The sequence below is a fragment of the Mixophyes fleayi genome, chromosome 9 (genome assembly GCF_038048845.1).
Source record: "Mixophyes fleayi isolate aMixFle1 chromosome 9, aMixFle1.hap1, whole genome shotgun sequence".
Taxonomy (NCBI): Eukaryota; Metazoa; Chordata; class Amphibia; order Anura; family Limnodynastidae; genus Mixophyes; species Mixophyes fleayi.
This window is the reverse complement of record NC_134410.1, coordinates 24,590,146-24,614,750: the sequence shown is the minus strand read 5'-3', so window position 1 is coordinate 24,614,750 and position 24,605 is coordinate 24,590,146. Positions and strand designations below refer to the sequence as shown.

At 40.1% G+C, this 24,605-nt stretch overlaps 1 protein-coding gene across 1 annotated transcript in view; it reads right to left on the bottom strand.

Annotated features, from left to right (window-relative positions):
- Positions 1-23,847, bottom strand: part of LOC142102259 (cytochrome P450 2F3-like) — a 40,704-nt gene extending 16,857 nt beyond the window's left edge. Inside the window, exons 1-4 of the mRNA XM_075186997.1 lie at positions 23,826-23,847; positions 19,813-19,997; positions 16,719-16,881; positions 15,046-15,195 (exon numbers count right to left, since the gene is read on the bottom strand). Coding sequence (XP_075043098.1) covers positions 15,046-15,195; positions 16,719-16,881; positions 19,813-19,989 — 490 coding nt within the window. The 5' untranslated portion in view covers positions 19,990-19,997; positions 23,826-23,847. The remainder of the gene's footprint in view (positions 1-15,045; positions 15,196-16,718; positions 16,882-19,812; positions 19,998-23,825) is intronic.
- Between the last annotated feature and the right edge of the window lie 758 nt (positions 23,848-24,605).

Here is a 24,605-nt window from a genome sequence, read left to right as displayed (position 1 = left end):
TCAGATCTACATCTGAGTTCTGACCATTCATCTGAGTTTTCCATTGAGACAGGGGGGTCAGTTGCTAGCCCACACTCACTTGGCCAGCCGTCTAACGGCTTAGAGGAGATAGATGAGGGGCCCATACTCCCGGCTACTCTACATCATACTTGCCAACTCTCCCGGAGTGTCCGGGAGACTCCCGCATTTTGAGAGAGTCTCCCGGACTCCCGGGCGAGTGTGGCAAAATCCCGGATCTGCCCACTTCCTAGTGAAGTGGGCAGAATTAGGTCACAAACGCCGCGATTCCTGGTGAATCGCGGCGTTTAGCCCCGCCCCCTCTGTCAAATGACGCATTTTGCGTCATGACGTCATGGGGGCGGGTCCAAAATGACACGGATTTTGGAGGCCCGCCCCCCCATGACGCCCACCTCCCCCGCAGGCTCCCGGATACCAACATTGTAAAGTTGGTAAGTATGCTCTACATCCCCAGATAGATGAGTCCAAGGGGGAGGGGAGTGTCCTGTTATGTAGGCCCCAAGATAAGAAGTGCATAGGGTGTCCCACTGACAGGGAAGGTTGTAACTGGGGAGCAGGGCAGAGTAGAAGTAGGTATTCTGCTGTGCCAGCCTTAAGGGGTTCCCACTTAGAAGTACAGTATCAGGAATTCCTGGCCATTTTTCCCTCAGGCTTTCACTTAGAAGACATGAGGATTAGAGACAAAGTGCACACTGTAACAGGGTTGGTACATGAGAACGTGATGCAGGCCCAGACCAGCCAGAAGCAGTGGTATGATTCCCCTGCCAGGATGATAGAGAGAAATTTTCATGATAATCGGTTGAAGGCTCATAATGACAGTGAGAGCCAGCTAGCAGCTATTACAGTGGACCCAGGGGGAAATTAGATGAGATGATCTTGGGCACTGACCTGTCAGTCAATGCCCATGCCATCTCTTGAAGGGGGGAGATGTCAGGATAAAGCATAGATCTGATATGCTGAAATAGAATATTGGATGTCAGGACCCAAATAAATCTTTGCATGAATACCTAAATTCACCTGATGTTCAATTCAGATAAAGGTGTGACCGAATGAGCCCAGGAACAGGTAATTGATTTAGGTAAACCCTTTGTGCAGAGACCAGCTTTAGATATGCAGATCAGACATCCATTGTATTTGATCATGTATTTCCCTAGCTAATTTACTTCCCTTCAATAGGTAGTATAAACACAAACTAACCCCTAGGTGTAAATTAGAGAGCTTGCAGTTATTTACAAGGGATAATTCATAACTGCAGGGTAAATAGGTTGTATCAAATGAATCCATTGATAAGCTAGTGTAACAGTAAAAGACACAGAGTCTGATGTAATGGTGTTTGGAGGTTTTTACATCCCAGTGTGAGGAGATAAGCCTGCCACTGTTAGCAGCTTCCAGGACATAGCACTGTTTGCTTGTGACACTTGAATAGACTTGTAGGTACCGCTCAGCATGTGGTCTGGCTCAATGAGGCCAGGGGATAACATAGCCTATATGTAATACTGTATAGACAGAAAGAATTCCGTTTTAAAATATGCCACTTAAAATTAATAAAAGCAGAGATCAACCACCTATTCCTCAATAGCATGAGGAAGGGCAGCTCATATGTTAAATTAAGAATTCTGCCCCACAGAGAAATGAAGAAAAGGAGTGGAAGCTCTGCGAATGCCCTGTACTTAGGCATGTTTGATATGAAAAGATGTACAAAGTCATAGGGGATTGGTTAATGATAAAATTGGATCGATGTAACGCTGTCCAGGACAAATATATCACATTGTAGAATTGGTTAATAAATCAGTCAACAGGTAAATTTGGTTTGAAAAGGTGTCCCAGGACACAACCCCGATTAGCATTAACCCTGCCCCTGTGAATGCCGCACCCATTTGAGGTTGCTTAAAAATCTGTGTTCTGAGGGAACAAATTGTCAGACTTTTGGGGATCAATCTAATTGAAGGACTGTCCATTATTTCTGCCTGCCCCAGGCATACAGATTATTATATGTAAGTAATGCTCTGTAGGTTATCTCTTTTATTTTAAACTGTTTTGCTTGTTATGTCAAATTTATTATTTGTTTATTCCTTATTTTTCTTTTTATCTGAATGCCCTGTACCTTTTGTATATTAAATCTAAAATTTAATAAGTTGCGTCCTTGATACTCTAAATAATCCATAGCCTTTGTAGAGGAGATTGCTCGTCCAGGTAAACCCTTGGAATGCCAGTGTGTGATTTGTTGATACATTTGATTAACAAGCTGTGTGTGCTTGTATGTACATTTGTGTAACAGTCTGGAGGTGTGAAGAGTTAACCCTGTGTGTGCTGGTTGGAGTCTTGCTAGTTTGTGGAACTAGGAGCCTGTGTGCCAGTGTGGGATAGTATATTGGGGTCCTATTGCCCATACCCAATAGGTGGTGGCTGTACCTGAAGTGTCTGGGGGTGTGAGAGCGCTGTGTTTGGGGGCGATTCCGTAGGTCTAAGAACCTGTGTGATAGGTGAGAGAGACTGCGGGCTGAAATCGTGTGTGACCTCATACAGCAAACACCCCAACGTCACGGCAGCTGGGAGCGCGTTCGTGACAGGCCGGATTAAGGGAATGGAGGCCCATGGGCTAAGGGAGCCTCCATTCCCCCGTTAGGCCCCCATTGTGAGCCGCACGCCGCCCCCGTCCCCCGTGAGGGCCCCCCCAAAGCGCTTACCTGTCAGTTCAGTCCTCCATCCCAGGCGCGCTGTAAGCTCCTTACTGAGGAGATCTCGCGAGAGTTCACTCGCGAGATCTCCTCAGTAAGCAGAGTACTGAGCGCCGGGGACGGAGGACTGGACTGACAGTGCTCAGCAGCATTGATCGGGCTGGGGGCGCCCCCGCCCCCGGACCGATCAATAATGCTGCTGCGGACTTTGAAGGGCCCCCTGGATGCCCGAGGCCCCTGGGCTATAGCCCTGTTAGACCTCGGGTTAATCCGGCCCTGCATTTGTGTCTGACAGGATAATGTATAATAAAGGGTAGCAACACTGATTTTGAAAATACTATAGGTTTTAAAGATGAATAAGATAATTTCCAGCGTTGGTTTTACAGCGAGAACCAAAATTTAGGGATGTGTTTAAGTGTACAGTTGAGTAAGAGAGACTTACCAAGGCTGGCTACACCCTACAGATTTTTCAGACGATTATTGACCCAATCACACGACAAACGACCGGTCGGCCCGATATCACATTGGTGTGTACGCTCCAACGATGAACGTTTATCGTTCAAAAGCACATTGTATCATTCCATTTGATTTTTAAACTGGACTAAAAATCTCGTTCAACGATGGAGTGTGCAGAATCCTGATCTTTTTAGCCAATGGTTATGACAGATGAAGAGCACAGATCTGAAGGTAGATCATGTAAAATGTGTTTAGTATGTACACATCAATCGGCTGCTGATCAGGACTTTTTCATTTCCAGTCGTTGCTAAAACGATATCGTATCGGAAGAAATTTTCTGTAGTGTGTACCCAGCCTAAGTCTGTGTGTGCACAGGCACTACTTTGCTTTAAATACTAATAGAGTAAAATACTATGTGAGATTAAAATATGTGTAAGTAATAATCCTGTGTAGATGTCTGCGGAAAAACCCTGGCAGGTATGTGTATGCACTGGGTCATGGGCAGTGATTCAGAGGGATGTGACATACATGCTCCTATGGTTTTTTTGTTATAACTAGCCATGGGTGTATAAATAAATCCTCTAAATCAATGTGTATGGAGCTTACTTAAATTATGTGATGTTCCTGTATACTTTGAGCCCCTAAAAATCATGCTGCCATTATTCGGCTATTTTTCAAAGCGAGTTGCAGTGCAGGGCCCTCTTAACAACATTTTGGGCCCCCGGGCAAAGCAGTGCGCCGGGGCCCCTATATATACATATATATATATATAAAAAAATAATATATATTATATATATGGGCCCTGCAGTCGCGCTCCGCAATGGATGTTGGGCGGGCGTGATGACTTCACGCCCGACATGCACTGCGAGCACCGCACGGAGGAGGAGACCAGGGAGGGAGCTGGATCACCAGCTGACCGCAAGGTAAGTATTGTCTTTTTTCTTTCAGGTTTTTTTTTGCTGCCTCCGACGGGCCCCCCCAGGCTGCAGGGCCCCCGGGCACCTGCCCATTGAGCCCAATGGGAAAGACGGCCTTGTTGCAGTGTACTTTAAAAAGTGCCAATCGGTTTTACTTCTATTTTTCATTGTCACTTTATAAACCAAATCAAAGTACATTCTTCAGACATAATCTTTCTTCATATTTAAACTATTTATAAAGCATTGTGTTGTCTTTTTCTACTGCTTTTCTGTTCGATAATTTTCACATCCTCTGGCGCAATCCATGACTTTCTGTAAAGTTTGTTTGGAGCCATTTAGGGTCATTTACGAACCACAAAAAATGCGGCCGGAGTACTCCCTCATGTGTGCGGGTGCATGTAATAGTCCACCTGGTGCATTCACAGGAGAACGCCCTCTTTGCGGTTCTTGAGATTGTACTAAGGATGACATCTCTGTCTTACTTTGCAGATACACCAGTCAATGCACATGGAATTCACTTTACATGTGTTTTCATTATAGATAATGTTAAAATTGTATGACAGAAAGAAGTTGGTCATTATGCACCTTTTGTACATAACAAAACAGAAAAGTATGTCTTTAAAAAAGAAAAGAAAATAAAAACACATAAGAAAACCATTATGTGAAAGGGTTGTCCCATTTTTTAGTTTAAAGACATGCAGCCTTACATATTATACATGTTTAGCTGTATTGTTTTAAATGTTGTAGATTATTTCTGGTAAGAAAATTTAAACTATTGGTATTTGAGAAATAAACTCTTATCCTGGGAAGCATGGTGGTGCAGTGGCTAGCATTGCTGCCTCGCAGCCTGTGTCCGTTGGTCCAATTTTATTCTGGGCATTATCTGTGTAAAGTTTGTATGTTCCACCTATCTTTATGTGGGTTTCTTCCTGGTGGTCTGGTTTCCTAACACAGTCCAAAAACTTACTGGGAGGTTAATTGGCTTCTGAAGAAATTAACCTTATTGGGCCTTATTCATTAAAGAACTTAAATGCTGATTTGTGCCGTATTTTGCTTAAAATTGCCTTGCACATACCCAGAACTGGACAATACACCAGAGAACGCTGCAACATCCAATTAATTTCGAGCTCAACTTGCTTACGATATCCTACAATGGTATGGGCAGACCTGGGAGGGGAATTGACATATGCACATAGTCAATGTACAGTAAGGGCATGCCAATCTCAGTGCATGCAGCAGCGTCCGATTCAAGTTTTGGGCATCGTATCATTTGCACCAGCTACAGGTCTGGAGTAAGTGCCAATTGCTAGTGATGACAGCTGTATATTCATGCTAGATTATATGTTTGCTATCAGGAGTAACTGTAAGAATTAATTTTATGTACAAAACACATTAAGAACATCATGATAAATGCATTGAGTGAAAAATAAAATGAAAAAAAAACAACATTTTTTTTTAAACAATTTTGTCATTAATGGCTACATTATTAACAGGTGTTAATCTTTAAATACTTAAATTTTTTTCTGTGCATTCTTTTGGGACTTTATATTTCACATATGTATTAGACATATCCTGCAATCTATCGTTTGTTAGACAGAGCGTACCTAGACCCGCATTCAACAAGAGACGTATCTTCAGATCCAGTCCTAGTTGAATATGGACGTGCATGCCGGATTTACATACATTTTAAAATAATGTGTTTGTGTGTCTGTGTGTGTGTTTGTGTGTGAAGACTGTATTTAGACTAAACGCTACTGAGACAGGGACTAATATGAGTGAATAAATATTAAACATTCTCTGTAAAACACTGCATAATATGTTGGTGGTAGATGAATAAAGGTTATTAATAATAATAATAATAATAATAATACAAAATGTAAATAGCACTGTTATGGTTTGTGCTAGACTAATGTACCTGTGCTGCTAGGAGGAGAATTTAAAGATATAAAAAGAAAATTCCTTTTGCACACAAGTTTGTGATATGAAATTCAGTGTCACTTTGAGATTATGATATTTATTAATATATATCATTGTTTACAAGTGCATCATTTTATGACCAATTGATTTTGTTTTCCAGTATTTTATTAGTTAAATGCTTTTATGTAACACATTTGGGGGTAAATGTATCGATATGCGGGTTCTTCAACACCCGCGTGTTCAGCCTCTTCCGCGATTAAATTTCAAGCGGCGCTGCATTGTAAAGGGAAGTTAACCCTTTACAATGCAGCGCCGCTTGAAATTTAATCGCGGAAGAGGCTGAACACGCGGGTGTTGAAGAAACCGCATATTGATACATTTACCCCCTGGTGTTAGGTCTTAAGTATTTGTTTGGCAGATATTGGGTTGGTAGATACCAATGGCAGGAGTCCACTGGAACAGTCTTTAGGGGAATGGTATACTGTACTTTTAACTATGGAAAAGGAGTCGAGGGGCTCAAGCAGTAGAAGTCCAGGGAATAGCCTGGGATCCAGAGCCAGGAGTATAGAACCAGAGCAAGCGTCATCTGAAAGCCAAGGGCTAAGAGTCAGAGTAGTAGTCATCCGAAAGACTAAAGTCAACACACTTGAAGGCACTCAAGTAAATAGCAGGATCCGGAATGCCAGTTCACAGAGGCAAGCTGAATAAACTGGCAACTTGTGGTTGCAAAGCCTAGTTTTTAAAAGTTGGTCACCAGTCAATGATGTCTGAGTGCAGGAAAAATCTGTGTCTAAGACTCAGAAAGATATGGAATATATGCAAAAGGAGATGCAAAATGCAGCTGTATTCTAGTAGTATCAGGTAATCCTGTGTCTGCAGCAGTGTGGCAGCCCCGTCATGAGGGAAAAGACCTCAGACATTGACACCTGCGTGCAAACAGCCATAAATGCTGAGCATATGAGACCCGTGAACACGGTAAGTCAGGGACTTGAGATATATTTTTCCCATGAGCTAAATACTAGTATTGTATACCAATGTATATTTAGTGCAGCTCAATTTACATCAATCTTTTTTATTTATGAACCTTAGTCTATTTATTGCCTTTGTTATATATGATACCAGCTTAATATCTGTAGTGTAATATTACTCCCTATTCATATCACCTTCTTGTGTGCAAAAGGATTTTTTTTTTACAATAATAATAATAATAATAATAATAATAATAATACATTAGTTTTAAATAGAGATGGTCACTGACCCCCGTGTTTTGGTTTTGGATTCGGTTTTGGATCTGGATTACCGTCGTGTTTTGGTTTTGGTTTTGGTTTTGCAAAACCTCCATTGCGTGTTTTGGTTTTGGTTTTGGTTTTGTTTGGTTTTGTTTTGCTATTTTTTGGGAAAATCCATGTTTTTGGGCCTAAATTAACCCAATTTAGTGCTCCAACTGTTTTAGAGACAAGTAATCTAATTGTTGAGGTAATAAATCATCCCAAAAAACAGTTTAATTCTTCGTTGGTAGGCCTATTCTACACACAAAACAGATTGTCTTCCTCTCCATCTATGCATATTGGCAATGCAGCCATCGTCTTTGAATGTATATTACACCCTACACTTATAGTTAAATATGTAAAGAAATGGAAAAAGCCAGTTTGGTTTCTGTCTCTCAAGGCCCCCCTCCACTTGTATAAAATACCAAAAAATTCAGCCATTATAGACTGTACAATATTAATTGACATGGAGAAAGCCAGTTTGGTTTCTGTCTCTCAAGGCCCCCCTCCACTTGTATAAAATACCCAAAAATTCAGCCATTATAGACTGTACAATATTAATTGACATGGAGAAAGCCAGTTTGGTTTCTGTCTCTCTAGGCCCCCCTCCACTTGTATAAAATACTAAAAAATTCAGCCATTATAGACTGTACAATATTAATTGACATGGAGAAAGCCAGTTTGGTTTCTGTCTCTCTAGGCCCCCCTCCACTTGTATAAAATACTAAAAAATTCAGCCATTATAGACTGTACAATATTAATTGACATGGAGAAAGACAGTTTGGTTTCTGTCTCTCTAGGCCCCCCTCCACTTGTATAAAATACTAAAAAATTCAGCCATTATAGACTGTACAATATTAATTGACATGGAGAAAGCCAGTTTGGTTTCTGTCTCTCTAGGCCCCCCTCCACTTGTATAAAATACTAAAAAATTCAGCCATTATAGACTGTACAATATTAATTGACATGGAGAAAGACAGTTTGGTTTCTGTCTCTCTAGGCCCCCCTCCACTTGTATAAAATACTAAAAAATTCAGCCATTATAGACTGTACAATATTAATTGACATGGAGAAAGCCAGTTTGGTTTCTGTCTCTCTAGGCCCCCCTCCACTTGTATAAAATACTAAAAAATTCAGCCATTATAGACTGTACAATATTATGAAAAATGGACAAAGCCAGTTTAGGGTCACTCTGTCTATGACACCCTACCCTTAAGGATAAATTGCCCTAACAGCAGCCTTTCAAGATGGTATGTGATATGGAAATGCCACAAGTCCCTTTCCTCTTTGGGGGTAGATTGCACCCTACACTTACATAGAAAGTTTTAAAAAGATGTTATCGGCATCATCTTCAGCTTCATCCTCACCCTCATCAGTGTTATCGTCATCATCACAGACTATCAATTCATCGCCGCTTGAATCCGCCATTAGAGAACAGTCAGTGCTTGCATGTCTTGGATGGTGAAGGCCTTCCTCGTGGAAGATGTAGTTCATTTTTATAAACATCATTTTCTCCACATTTTTGGGAAGTAACCTTCTACGGCGATCACTGACTAAGTTCCCTGCTGTGCTGAACACTCGTTCAGAGTACACACTGGAGGGTGGGCAGCTTAGGTATTGCAAAGCAAGTTTGTACATGGGTTTCCAAAAAGCTTGCTTTTCTTCCCAGTAAGGAAAGGGACTGTCTGACATTTCCATATCAACTACCTCTTGAAAGTAATCCTCCACCATCCTTTGCATGTTTATACTCATATTGGATGGACTTATGGGCAAAGTGACACTTTTTTTTGAAAAATCCTTCAAACCAGCCCAGATGTTAAATTGTTCTCGTCTGCCCCCTGTGTCTTCCCTGCTTCTTTTTTGGAAATTTAATTTTTTACGAGCAACAGCTTGAGAAAGTGAAGGAGGACACGTCGTCAAGCCGAGGCCCAGTTCAGCGGCCAACTTGCTGAGCAATAGCTCCTTGCAAAAGTTCACATCTCGCTCATTTACAAGTAAAGACTCAATGTAGGTTTTAAACCTTGGATCAAGCACAGTGGCCAAAACGTACTGATCCGAGTTCAAGATCTTAATAACTCGAGGATCATTGTGAAGCGAATTAAGTACTTGATCGACAAGGCCAACATACTTTGCTGAATTGCTTGCTTTCAGCTCCTCCTTCATTTTCTCAAGCTGCTTTTCCAATAGTCTAATTAAAGGAATGACTTGGCTCAAACTAGCAGAGTCTGCACTGACCTCACATGTCACAACTTCAAATGGTTTCAGCACCTTGCACAGCACTGAAAGGATTCCCCACTGTGCAAGAGTGAAATACATCCCCCCTCCTTTCCCAATGTCATGACTTGTGCAATATGCTTGGATGGCTTTGCGCTGTTCCTCCATCCTCTGAAGCATGTACAGGGTGGAATTCCACCGAGTTACCACCTCTTGCTTAAGTTGGTGGCAGGGCAAGTTAAACTGCTCTTGGAGCTGCTGTAATCTCCTACATGCTGTGGCTGAATGCCTGAAATGGCCTGAAATTTTACGGGCCACCGAAAGCATCTCCTGCACCTCACGGTTATTTCGTAGGAAGCTCTGCACCACCAAGTTGATGGTGTGAGCAAAACAGGGAATATGTTGGAAATCACCCAGCTGTAATGCTCGCACTATATTGTTGGCGTTATCTGAAATGACATACCCTGGGGAGAGTCCGAGTGGTATAAGCCATGCATCAATCACATCTCTCAGTTTGCGTAACAAATTGTCAGCCGTATGCCTGTTAGTGAAGCCGGTGATACAAAGAGTGGCCTGCCTGTGACAAATGTTACGTAGTGGTGTACATGCTGCTGCTGTTCCTGCTGGTGAAGGTGAATGACCAACCCAGTGGGCTGTCACAGTCATATAGTCTTTGGTTTGGCCACTTCCACTTGTCCACATATCTGTGGTTAAGTGAACAGTGGGCAGAATGGCATTTTTCAGCGCAATCTCTACATTTTTACACACTTTTTGGTATAGTTGTGGAATAGCTTTACGGGAGAAATGGTGTCGCGATGGAATTCTGTAACGCGGACACAAAACCTCAATTAACTGTGAAAAACCAGCTGCGTTTATTGTGGAGATTGGACGCAGATCTAACACTAACATTGCAGCCATGGCGTCTGTGATTCGCTTGGCGACTGGGTGACTGCTGTCATATTTGCTTCCCCTCGCAAATGATTGTTTCACAGTTAATTGCTGAAATGTAGGACTGCTCATTTTATTCACCTGCCTCTGGGATGACGATTCACCCCCAGCAGCAGCAACAGCAGCAGCAGGACTAACGCTTTCTTCAGAGGAATCAATAATAGTGCCGGAGTCATCCAGCCTTAAGTGGGATGCCGGGCTAACTCCGAGCGCTACTGAGGATATTGATGAGGATGGTGTGGTGGGTGTATTTTGTAGCCGTCGGTATGTCGGTGAGCGGAGGGTCTTAGCTGATGAGGGAGTGCTTGTATTCTTTTGGGAAGAACTTTCAGCTTTTCCCAACACTTTGCCATGAACTCTCGTTAAATGGCGTAACATAGACGAGGTTCCAAGATGGTTAAGGTCCCTCCCTCGACTGACTGTGGCTTCACATACACTACAAATGGCTATACAATTGTTGTCTGGATTTGGGTAGAAATAATTCCACACATAAGAAGTGGATTTTTTTGTTTTATGCCCAGGCATGACAATGGCCTTTTTCTTGTCACGTGCCAGAACTGCTGCCACTGGTGCAGGACTTACACAAACAACCTCATCCTCATCAACATCCTCATTAGCGCCCTCGTCGCCTACACAAATCTCCCCCTCATCCTCTTCTAATTCCAAAGTGGCATCCTCAATTTGGGTATCACCGGCTACACTCGGGCTATTAAGGCACACATCAGCAGAATGCTCACGATTAGACATCCCACTGTTGGATGGACTCTCCACAGGGATTGTTGTCATTTGTGAATCAGAGCAAATATTCTCCTGTAATGCCTCACTGGTATCTTGCAGCTCAGCTTTGACGCGTAACAGTAGTTGTGCACCAATTGTAGGCTGGGTAACTTTTTGGGATCTGCCACTAATAGCCAAAGGTGAAGGCCTCATTCTCTCTTTGCCACTGCGTGTGTAGAATGGCATGCTTGCAATTTTTTTTTTATCGTCACTTAACTTTTGCTCAGTTACACTTCGTTTTCGCTTCAATACAGTAAATTTTTTTTTGGTTTTTGTTTTTTGCACTAATTTGAAAACACTCTGTTGTTTGACATCGCCTTGGCCAGATGACGTACTGGGAACACTAACATCAGGACTGGTGACAGAACCTGGTTGCTCATTTAGATCATATGTGGACTGCTTTGAATCCATTGCGTAGATACTGCTGACAGATATGACTTTTGACAGCCAGAAATATTAATGCACAATTAGAGAGGACACCCCAAAAACACTGAGGAGTGCTAACATTTATTGAGTAGATACTGCTGACAGATATGACTTTTGACAGCCAGAAATATTAATGCACAATTAGGGAGGACACCCCAAAAACACAGAGGAGTGCTAAAATTTATTGAGTAGATACTGCTGACAGATATGACTTTTGACAGCCAGAAATATTAATGCACAATTAGAGAGGACACCCCAAAAACACTGAGGAGTGCTTAAAATTATTGAGTAGATACTGCTGACAGATATGACTTTTGACAGCCAGAAATATTAATGCACAATTAGGGAGGACACCCCAAAAACACAGAGGAGTGCTAAAATTTATTGAGTAGATACTGCTGACAGATATGACTTTTGACAGCCAGAAATATTAATGCACAATTAGAGAGGACACCCCAAAAACACTGAGGAGTGCTTAAAATTATTGAGTAGATACTGCTGACAGATATGACTTTTGACAGCCAGAAATATTAATGCACAATTAGGGAGGACACCCCAAAAACACAGAGGAGTGCTAAAATTTATTGAGTAGATACTGCTGACAGATATGACTTTTGACAGCCAGAAATATTAATGCACAATTAGAGAGGACACCCCAAAAACACTGAGGAGTGCTTAAAATTATTGAGTAGATACTGCTGACAGATATGACTTTTGACAGCCAGAAATATTAATGCACAATTAGGGAGGACACCCCAAAAACACAGAGGAGTGCTAAAATTTATTGAGTAGATACTGCTGACAGATATGACTTTTGACAGCCAGAAATATTAATGCACAATTAGAGAGGACACCCCAAAAACACTGAGGAGTGCTTAAAATTATTGAGTAGATACTGCTGACAGATATGACTTTTGACAGCCAGAAATATTAATGCACAATTAGAGAGGACACCCCAAAAACACTGAGGAGTGCTAACATTTATTGAGTAGATACTGCTGACAGATATGACTTTTGACAGCCAGAAATATTAATGCACAATTAGGGAGGACACCCCAAAAACACAGAGGAGTGCTAAAATTTATTGAGTAGATACTGCTGACAGATATGACTTTTGACAGCCAGAAATATTAATGCACAATTAGAGAGGACACCCCAAAAACACTGAGGAGTGCTTAAAATTATTGAGTAGATACTGCTGACAGATATGACTTTTGACAGCCAGAAATATTAATGCACAATTAGGGAGGACACCCCAAAAACACAGAGGAGTGCTAAAATTTATTGAGTAGATACTGCTGACAGATATGACTTTTGACAGCCAGAAATATTAATGCACAATTAGAGAGGACACCCCAAAAACACTGAGGAGTGCTTAAAATTATTGAGTAGATACTGCTGACAGATATGACTTTTGACAGCCAGAAATATTAATGCACAATTAGAGAGGACACCCCAAAAACACTGAGGAGTGCTAACATTTATTGAGTAGATACTGCTGACAGATATGACTTTTGACAGCCAGAAATATTAATGCACAATTAGGGAGGACACCCCAAAAACACAGAGGAGTGCTAAAATTTATTGAGTAGATACTGCTGACAGATATGACTTTTGACAGCCAGAAATATTAATGCACAATTAGAGAGGACACCCCAAAAACACTGAGGAGTGCTTAAAATTATTGAGTAGATACTGCTGACAGATATGACTTTTGACAGCCAGAAATATTAATGCACAATTAGGGAGGACACCCCAAAAACACAGAGGAGTGCTAAAATTTATTGAGTAGATACTGCTGACAGATATGACTTTTGACAGCCAGAAATATTAATGCACAATTAGAGAGGACACCCCAAAAACACTGAGGAGTGCTTAAAATTATTGAGTAGATACTGCTGACAGATATGACTTTTGACAGCCAGAAATATTAATGCACAATTAGAGAGGACACCCCAAAAACACTGAGGAGTGCTTAAAATTATTGAGTAGATACTGCTGACAGATATGACTTTTGACAGCCAGAAATATTAATGCACAATTAGAGAGGACACCCCAAAAACACTGAGGAGTGCTAACATTTATTGAGTAGATACTGCTGACAGATATGACTTTTGACAGCCAGAAATATTAATGCACAATTATGGGGGACAACCCAAAAGCGCTGGGGAGTGCCAAATATGAAGAAAAAATAATAAACCTCTATCCTCCTCTCTGCACTAGCGATTTTGGTTAGAGCAATTGCAAGAACAATATTGTATTCTTTCTCTGTCCCTGCTCTAATTAGCCTATGACTACACCCTGCTCTCTCCCTCTGTCAAATGGCGATGGATTGCTGTGGAGGCGTGTATTTATAAAGTTGAAGTATCGCGAGAACCGAGTCCCGAGATCCGACGACGTCACAATGACGTTCGGCCTCGATTTGGATTCGGAATTGGCGGGAGAGTACCGAGCTGCTCAGCTCGGTACTCGGATACCCAAAGTTCGGGTGGGTTCGGTTCTCGGAGAACCGGACCCGCCCATCTCTAGTTTTAAAGCCTAGAGAGGATTTTAATCTCCTGCAAATGGCGATATTTGACATAGCTGTTAAGCAACATCACCAATCTGCATTGCGGAGAACTTTACAATCAAACTCCAAACTGTGATCAGTGTAGAATCTAATGACTGTGGGCACCAGTTGGAGGGAGTTTTTCTCAAATGGGACCATAATATGTGACCCCCATGTTTGTGCTAGCATCTTAATGCAATCTGTTTCAAATAAGTGCTCTACTTTTATACTAAAATCCACTGTGCACGACACTGCTAATAATTACACATTATTAAGAGTAAGATTAGCATAGTTGGCAACATTTTAAAATATTTTCCTCGGGCACTTTGCTACTGAGCCAGTGTGTCCACACTGGTAACACCCATGTCATGTTTACTGAATGGTATTATAATGTTCAAGTCTTGAAAACCTGGAACTGTAACTGAAAATTGCATCCTAGTGCTACATTCCCAGCCTATCACTGCCCCTGGAGCACTGAAATGCCCCCCCTCTGCCTACTACCCCTTCCGCACTAGTTCCACACTGGTATGTAGCAGTAGGGTGGGAGCATATCTTAGGCGCGCTGAGGGTGCCTATTACACTTACAACCTCCTTCAATCCATGACAGCTTGGGGTGTGGGTCACTGAATCAAAAAGTTTCTGTGTTTACAATCTCTCACAATGTATATCCAAACCTGTTTTACAGGTGATAGGGGTTGGAGTATAAAAGTAATATTGAGCTGCAGATGCTAATAAGTATTGCAATGCTGAACATATATATATATAAAAAGTAAAGAACCTGGAAAATAAACACATAAACTATAACTTTAAATGAAAACAATATTATGCCATTTTTATTTAAAAGTTATCACCCAAAACATTTATATAATGAGTTTTACCCTTTGTTTTCTCAAACTCTTTGATGAGAAACTGTGCTTCTTCCAGTATCCGTTCTTCCACGGTCCTCTTTCCCATGCCAAAATTCCTCAGGGTGAGCAAAGCGAAACGCCTGCGTTCCTTCCACTTCTCACCATTGAGGAAACTCAAGTCTATGATGGTGAAAGGTGACAAAAGGTCAGGTTTATATGCTGAAATTTCCAGGAGGTGCCATAAGTGTTAATATAAACGGGTGTGGGTGGGGGAGGCATCTAAATGAACAATACAATGGCTACATGGCTTCTTTCCAATTAGTTCACTTGTATGCTGAATGTCAACATAGTAGAAGCAGTAAACATGCAGCATGCATACAAACTAATTGCAATGTCAATGTCCTGAACGTACTGAAATGCAGTAGAGAGACCTGACACAGGTTGTCCCTGCACTGTGCCCAGTGACTTCCAGGGTAATCTCATAGCCAAGTGTTAAGCATTTGCTAAAGGGTGAGGGCAGTAAGAACATGTAGGAGAGTGGAGCAGTCAAAGTTCTTTAATTTATGTGGCTCTGTAAGAACATGGCCTTTCCATTCCAAAGAAGGAAGGCAATAAGCATGTGCCCATCAGTTTTAAAAATTGTGTTGCAAGTCCACTTCTACAGCAAAAAAAAAGGGGACTCTCCATGAGACTTATGCCATATAATTTGCCCATTTTGCCTTTTATCCCCCAAATGTAATACCTACTAAAAAACCTTTAGGATTTGGATATTTTTCCCTAAACAAATTCTGGAATTGGTAGAGAATTCTAATGTCTAAATATTTTTTTATGGTGATTGGTAACAAAAGGTAAAGTCAAGTCTGTTCATTCGTTATAATTTTAATTAACCAGCAGATCTGGGGATAAATGTATCAAACTGAGAGTTTTCCGGCAGGTTTGAAAACTGGAGATGTTGACTATAGCAACCAATCAGATTCTAGCTGTCATTTTGTAGAATGTACTAAATAAATGATAGCTAGCATCTGATTGGTTTTTCAAACCCGCCGGAAAACTCTCAACTTGATACATTTACCACCTGTTATCGAATCTAAAGTTGGCCACACACAGACGGATACCACCTCTTGGAATAATTGTGGAGCAACAGATTGATTGTTCGATTTCACAACATACATGATAAGACAAGATCAGACAAATCAGACAAGATCTAGCTGTTTTGCCCTTTTGGGTCTAACAGTACATAATTTCTGACTCTACTGCAGGTTGTTAGGATAATCGGAAAATGACTGCTTGCATTACGCTGATAGGGTTTATTGGCATCATGTTAATTTTTCACAATGCCCGATAATGATCCTCTCCACGTAATAGAGGAAGAAGCAGAAAGCTATTTACTATTTATAAAAAAAAACAGAAACAGTTTTTCATTGTAACTTGTATTGTACTAAACTAAACAGTTAAAGCAATTGATTCAGAGTTCTCACTTTCATTTAACTTATTAATGCTCTCCACCATTCATTCCCATCGACCATGTCTACTTTCATCTTCCAATCATGGAATCATGGAATCCTGGAATCCTCATATTGCTTTTCTCATTCTATAATTCTCCAAAAGATTTTCGCGTATCCCTAATTATCACACTAAATCTTTCATAAGACAATTGAAAGAGATAATCCAACAGAGCATTAGTGAAGTTAAGTTAATCTCACCATGTAAACCTATGAAGTTCATGAAAACGGGATAGTCCCCTCTCTCGCCAAATATCTCATTTTGGTCAATCAAAGCCTCCTTCATGGCGTTGTAACCACATATGACCAGTCCTGGTTTAGGTCCCAAATATAGTGTGTATACCTGCCCATAGTTATCCTTTAGCTGTGGGAAAGTGAGTGGAAACATCAAATGTTTTCTAAGGATAACACTGAACTACATTATTAAGAATATGAACTGATAGCAATTTTTCAGTAAAAGAAAAAAGATCAATTTTTCTCCGCGCTTATTCTTACCAGTAAAAATCTCAATATATCTAGCACAATAGAAATATATAGTATTGGCTTCTATTTTGATCCACACATTTAAGCTTGGGTAATTAAAAGACATGTCCTAGCAGTATTTCAAATGTAGAGGTGAAAGGACTGGGAGAGAGACTGGATGTGAGGATTAAAGTATAGGGTAGAGTCAAGGGGGACACCAAGGTAGAGGGCTTGGGCGACTACGAAATTTGTGGTGTTGTTGATCGTAAGGGAGATTTCAGTGGAGGGTGTGACTCTGGGAGATAGATGATGAGCGCTGTTTTGGACATGATGAGCTTTAGGTAGCATGAGGAAGTCAATGTGAAGATAGAAGGGAGGAGTGCATCACTAAACACTCTGGATGGTCGGCCCAGCACAATTTAATGTGCATTCCTACTTTCCACTGTCAGGATATCTGAAGTGGGCGATGGTGTGTGGTGAGGCCGAATATTCTGAGGCACACTGAAAAGTGTAGATCAAAAGTAAAATCTCATTTAGTACCATCCATTTCAATGAAATAAACTTTTCATTCTTTAACATAAAATACAGTAAATGCATTAAATTCTAATTTATGGCTAATTTTAATAGTAGGGTACATCGAGTGTGCCTTTGTTACAATTTATGCCACTGGAAATGTGCTTCACTGAAGTGCAACCTGGAGTTTCAAAAGTACAGGACGAGCCCCATGTATGGCCAGCTTTGAGCTGGTACTATTTTGTGCAAAGTGGAAATGGCCATGTACCCTTCCATGCAGCAAGGAACATCCCTAAAAGTGAACCCTCTCCGACGCTCTATTAAGAGAGTTCGAGGTATGTGGTGGGTGAAAAATTTTGGGGTGGAGTGTGAGTGATTAATGGGTATTGTATGAGGCCCAGTCGTGGGCAGGTGTTGCCTGCAGTTAAGAAGAGTAGGTGGATGCGTAAGAGGTCCAGGGAAGGTGATATGTGGATCTGAGTTTGGTACCAGCTAGTGTAGAAGAAGGAGAAGGGTACAGGGAGCAGAGTATAGGTGTAGGCAGGTGAAAAAGGTATAGTGTGGGTATGTAAAGAAAAAAAAGTTGGGTTGAGATGTTGGAGAGAGGGGAGGTGGAGGTAAGTGGCAGCTGGGAGGAATAATGTATGCATGGAGGGGTGTTGAGACAGTAGAGATATTGCGTTAGGATAGATGATTCAGGCAGTACATGGAAGAGTAAATAGGGAGAAAACTAATCAAGAGCGCCAGAAAAAGTTAGAGATTATACACTAAAAAGTGCAAAGTATTTTAGTAAACCAGAAAGTATGCACCTGTTAGAAGGGAATATGAAGTAAGGAGTGACATAGGATTAAAATAAGGTCACTATGAGCATCAAAAATAAATATAAGAATATAAATTTTAGGAAGCATAGGTATTAAATAGTTCAATACGGAATGTCCAGGCAGTGCACAATGCAGATTCAGGAGATGAAAGGTATGAATTGTTGGCTTATGTCCTCATTTAGTAGTAAATCCATGTAGATTGTACACCTCAGGCCCGAGTCCTTAAGGAAAGTAAAGCAAAAAAAAAGGACTAACTTTGCACCTGGGCAAAACCATGTTATTTTGGAGAGGGAGGAAAATTTAAAATGTGGGGACAGATTTATAGTTGGGGGTAGGGCATGTCCTAGCTCATCTTTATATTTAAGTGTAAAAATAAAGCTATCAAGTATTTGTTTGCAATATGAAAGAACAGCCAATATGTATGTGCAAAATAATAAACTAGTTTGCACCTCTTGCATTGTAGCATAGTTTGTCCATGAGAAAATGTACTCCTTTTTTTGCCTTACTTACCTTAATGACTCAGCTCTATCCTGTTTAACTCCTATATAACTCTAAGTATACTATTTAAATCTTAACACACAGAAGAGGGGATGATTGATGCTTTTATTGGTTTTGTAATTAATGTTACCATTTTCCGTTACTGTTCAACATTTGTATAACTCTTAAATAATATTAGTGCACATTTTAAAAACACTGCGCACTGAAGTCTTATGTCTAAGACTTAAATGGTTAGACAATCACATGTACACTGTTTAATGACCCTCCCTATTACCACTTGTATTACCCTATCCTGAACATGCCCCCATTAAAACAAACAAATGCACACAAATGCATAAGGAACTGCATACTAGAAGATTGTTTAAATACACTAATATCAGATGTAAGATGTCCCCCGATAGATATATATATATATATATATATATATATATATATATATATATAATTACCATAAAAGAAACTAAGCAGCCTGATTTGCTATATAGTGCAGGTTATATGCTCCTCCATGAGCATTTAATAGGTATCAGTTGCAACTGTCTGAGAGTGTTGTCATGTGTGGTCTATCTACCCAATGGGTTCAGGCCTGGGATAATGTATTTTTTTTATAGACATTCATAAATTCAGCACTGGTTACTGCAGTTGGACAATAAACAATGACCATTACATACCATATGAAAAGGGATAGTAGGAATGTATTTGATAACGTGACACAATAGGTTATAAGATATCTACTTTTAAGATATACATATACACCAACAACACACTTCCCAACATTTGAAAAGAATACAGGAGGACACAATGTGCTAGTTTTGGCATGGTATTTACTCAGCTATATTGGTGAAGCCTTTTGAAATGAGGTTATAAAACATTGTTATTTTGTCTACGTATAAAACAAGCACATATAATAATGTGTATGTTAATATATGTAGTACTATATTAGTACTATATTGTCATGCAGTGACACTAACATTCTCCATTCATTACTCTATAGTCTCACTTACCTTCATAAGTGAGCTGACAATGTCATTTGTGTTGATCTGGAGGAGGTTCCCAAAGAATGGTAGAGGGATGGGTCCTGGGGGAAGTGTTGATTTCTCCTTAAAAATCTTCATGTAACTCAGGATGATATAAGATAGACAAAAGATAAAGAGAAGGAAAAACGTGCTGTACCAGTCCATACTTCCACCTACAAGACACAATATAATCATTCAGTATAAGCAGAATGCCAGACCCGGCAGCACTACACAGTTGTTAAAGACAGATGGATTAAAGAAACGTGGGGTCCCCCCTCTAAATGATATTAATGCACTGCATAATGAAATATAAAAGACGCAAGGTCTCTTTATAACCTAGGGGCTTTACCGCACTGTCAGTGAAAACGCCCCTAAGTTATAAATAGACCTTGTGTCTTTCATATTTCATCATACATACAGGAACAAAGTTCGTCTATGTTCGTCGTCTATGCCAGGTTTTTTTTTTGCCAAGCTGGTACATGAAAAAACAGACAGTATTTAACTTATGTGCAAAATAGAAAACTAATTTGCACCCCTTGCATTGTAACATGGTTTTGTCCAGGAGAGAACTTACTCAATTTTGTACATAACTTTCCTTAATGAATCAGGCCCAAAGTGATTTGACAAAAAAGAGCTAATTTGGTCTCATCTGTCCACAGGATATTTTTCCAGAAGGAAATTGGCTTGTTCAGGCTAACTCCATTTGGACTTACTTATGTCTCTCTAAGCAGTGAGGACGTTCTGGGCCTCCTACAATATATACCATTTTCATTGATTTGGCAATGGATAGTGCAAGTTAAGACTTTTGTATCTTTTGTCTTAATGTCACATTGAATCTGTTTGGCAGTTAATGGAGGTGCTTTCTCAACCATTTAAACAATCCTGTGCTGCAATCTTCAATCAAGTTTTCTCTTACAGCTGTATCCAGGGAGGTTGCCTATAGTGTCCTGGCCCTTAAACTTCCTAATAACATTATGCACTGTAGAAACATAAACATCAACATCTCCGGAGATTGATTTGTAGCTTGAAATTGTCCACTATTGGCTACAGTTTTCTGTCTGACCTCATCACATACATACATTTGCAAATGTGTGCAACCAAGACTTTTGCATTTTTATCTACAGTAGAAATAGCAGATCTGTTGCTGGCTATAGCAGTGTGCTGGGGGAATTTGTCTGTGTTTTTTCCTTTTAGGATAACCTCACCCTTTCATGCACCTGATTTAGCCTATAAATTGATTTGAGCAACTTCCAGTTCTTTTTTTTGTCTGAGAGGCATGTTGGTGTCAGTAGCTGAGGGGGAGTACTGACATTGGATTGCTATTTGGAGGTTTCTGGGGTACCTCTTTGGTAAGTTAGCTCTCAATTTAAAAACACATATGTATGGCCCAAATATATGGGACTCTCATTGTTTAGAGTAGGACCACCCTATTAGCAAAAGCACCGTGGAGAGGTGGGTGGCTTAAACATACATTTGCAAATGTGTGCAACCGAGACTTTTGCATTTTTATCTACAGTAGAAATAGCAGATCTGTTGCTGGCTATAGCAGTGTGCTGGGGGAATTTGTCTGTGTTTTTTCCTCATCACATAATTATCTGCTTTTCCTTCTTTTTACCATGCTCAGTGCAGTACACACAGCGGGCCTGATTCATTAAGGAAAGTTAAGCAAAAGTAAGTAAGGCAAAACCTTGTTGCATTATAGGGGGAGATACATTTATCCCAATTATAAATATTTTCCCACATTTTAGAGTATGTCCTTTAAACTTCAGTGTACAATAAGCTATCAAGTATTTGTGTGCTACATAAAAAACACACAGTATTTTCCTTATGTACAAAATAATAAACTAATTTGCACCCCTTGCATTGCAACATGGTTTTGCCCAGAAAACTTGAGTATGAAAACTTTCTCAATTTTTTGCTTAACTTTCCTAAATGAATCAGACCCAGTGACATGAAATAGGAGAATGAGACCATTTCTCTATTAAAGCTTGTTTAATTAGTTATTTTTATATTGTAAGAACCTGCTACTCACCACAGGTGAGTTCAGTTCCAAACTAAAGGAGAATCATCAGCTTAAAATCTAATTATTTATAAAATACTTCTTAAAGGTGCCAATAATTTTGTCTGACCCATTTTAGTATTCATTTGTGAAATAAGCTACATTTCTGCTTTGTGTGTTGTATTCCACTGCAAACCAAAGAAATCTATATGTGGATACCAAAAATATTTTTTTAATTTCAACAATTTTCTGGAAGAAATGGTGCATTATCAGAAAACATGTCATGGGTGTCAATATTTTTGATCACGACTCTAGCTTGGACTATGGGTGCTGTTGTAAAATGTAACCTATGTGCCCCTTCTGCCCTTCGCCCTCTGCCCCACCAGCATATTTTAGAACCCAGCATACAATTGCATGATTAATATATAATACAGCTCCATACACGGTATAAAATGATCCTAAAGCACAGATTTGGTGCAGCCCTATGTCACTAAATAACAAAGTTCCACTCCACAATATAATATCACTATACAGCTCACCCCTTCCCTGTGTTGCACTGAGTTCTATGCCATTTTACAATGCAGCTATATGCTACTACATAATGCAGACCCATGCTACTATACAATGTATCCTGCTACACAATGCAGTCCCATGCAATTTTACAATGCAGGCCCATGACACTAAATAACTCACCCTCTCCTTGTGTTACACTCACACCAATGCCACTATCAAATTCACTCTCTCTTTTTTCTGTGCTCAGTCACATAGAAACTATACAATGCTGTCCCATGCCACCACACAATGCAGCCTATACCACTATACAATTCAGTCATAAACACTATACAATATAGCCATAGGCTACTATACAAAAAAAAACATATGCCAAAATACAATGCAACCCTATGCCACTATACAATGCAGCCCTACACTACTATAAACCCACTTCAACCTTGTGCTGTGCTCAGTAAAGTACACAAGGCAGTATCATGCTACTAAACAACTCGTGTTGCACTTTTTCCATGCCACTATACAATATAGTCCTTTGCCAATTAAGCCAATACAGAATGCAGCCAGAAACCACTAAACAATGGAGTCACAAACCATTATACAATTCAGTATCGCACTGTTATACAACTAACACGTTCTTGGGCCTGATTTATTAGGGTCGCATACTGAGCTCAATGTGCATTTTTTTTAAAATGCACATTAATTGGTTATACGCATGCCTGAATTCAACAAGGAGCGGGTCTGAAGATATGTTGCTTGATGAACATATATAGGGTATAGGTACAGAAATAAAAAATCTATTAATGTATCCTGTTAATAATATAGGCATTAATAATAAAACAAGAATAAAAATTAAAAAATGGCTTTTTTTTTCGTTTTTTCCCCATGAAATACATTTAGTAGGTTGTTATGAATGTCTACATAAAATACATTTTTACAGTTGCTCGTGATTGCAAACACATGTCCTAGCATATAACAAATTATTTAGCGCGGATGGTTTTTTTCATCTCTATACACTATCTGCAACATGTCCTAGCATGCATACACAGCCATAATCACTAGTAATTGGCATAGACTAGACCTGTAGCTGGAGCAATAGATACGGCTGAAAAGCAAGTACCTGAGAGATTCCCAAAGCTTCAATTGGACGCTGCTGCATGTGCTCGAGTTTGGAATGTACATTGCCTATGTCCATACGCCCCTTCCCCGCCTCATTCTCTCCCTGAAATCGTATTCTGTAGTAAGTGTCCTTTGCGCTTAAAGATGAATTGAGCGTTTCTGCATTCTGGGGTCTGGTTCTGGGTGTGCTCAGAGTAATTGTGCAGATTAGAGCACAAAAACGCCATTTACGTCCATTAGTATATCAGGGCCCTTGTGTTACACTTGTCTCCCACCACTATACAATGCAGTCCCATGCCACTATACATTGAAGGCTCACCCAACTACACAATCCACTATCGGCAACCAATTCAGTTCCATGCCACTAACAACTCACCTTCTCCTTGTGCTATACTCAGTGCCACTGTAGAGTTATGAAACTACACAATGCAGCCCTATGCTATTATACAACTCACTCTCTCTTTGTGGTCCAATCCGTCCCACGCAACTTTCAATTCTCATACCATTACACAATACAGTCACACTGTAGTATACAGTTCAGCCAGATTTCCGCTGGACTTCAGTCAATGTAATCAACAAAGGTACAAAGGGGGAGGCAGAAGGTCAAACCTCAGTTGAATGACAATTTGGTTAGAGCTAGTATTACATATTGCCTAAATACTTGTCAGCATTTTAAATAATTTCTGATAACACATGTTACTGTCATCATCATTATGAGATTAATTAACTATGGTTAATTTTGTAAGCAGCCCATAAACCTACTAGTAAGTTTTTGGAGTGTGTGAGGAAACTAGGGATGTGCACCGGCGACTTTTGAGGTCTCGTGTTTTGTGTTTTGGATCCGGATTTTCGTTATTTTTGAGGTTCGGATTTGTCTCGCAAAACACTTGACGAAAGGTCTCGGTTCGGATTTAAGGTATTGGATTCGGATTTTTTTTGAAAAAAACATAAAAAGTTTAAAAATCAAGTTTTTGGGCTTATTTTCACTCCTAGGCTATTATTAACCTCAATAACATTCAATAACAAGCATTTCCACTAATTTACAGTGTATTCTGAACACCTCACAATATAGTTATTAGTCCAAAACGTTGCAACAAGGTATCTTTCTGGACTGCGTAGAGGAGTGGGTCACCACAATATATTAAAAACCCTGAAC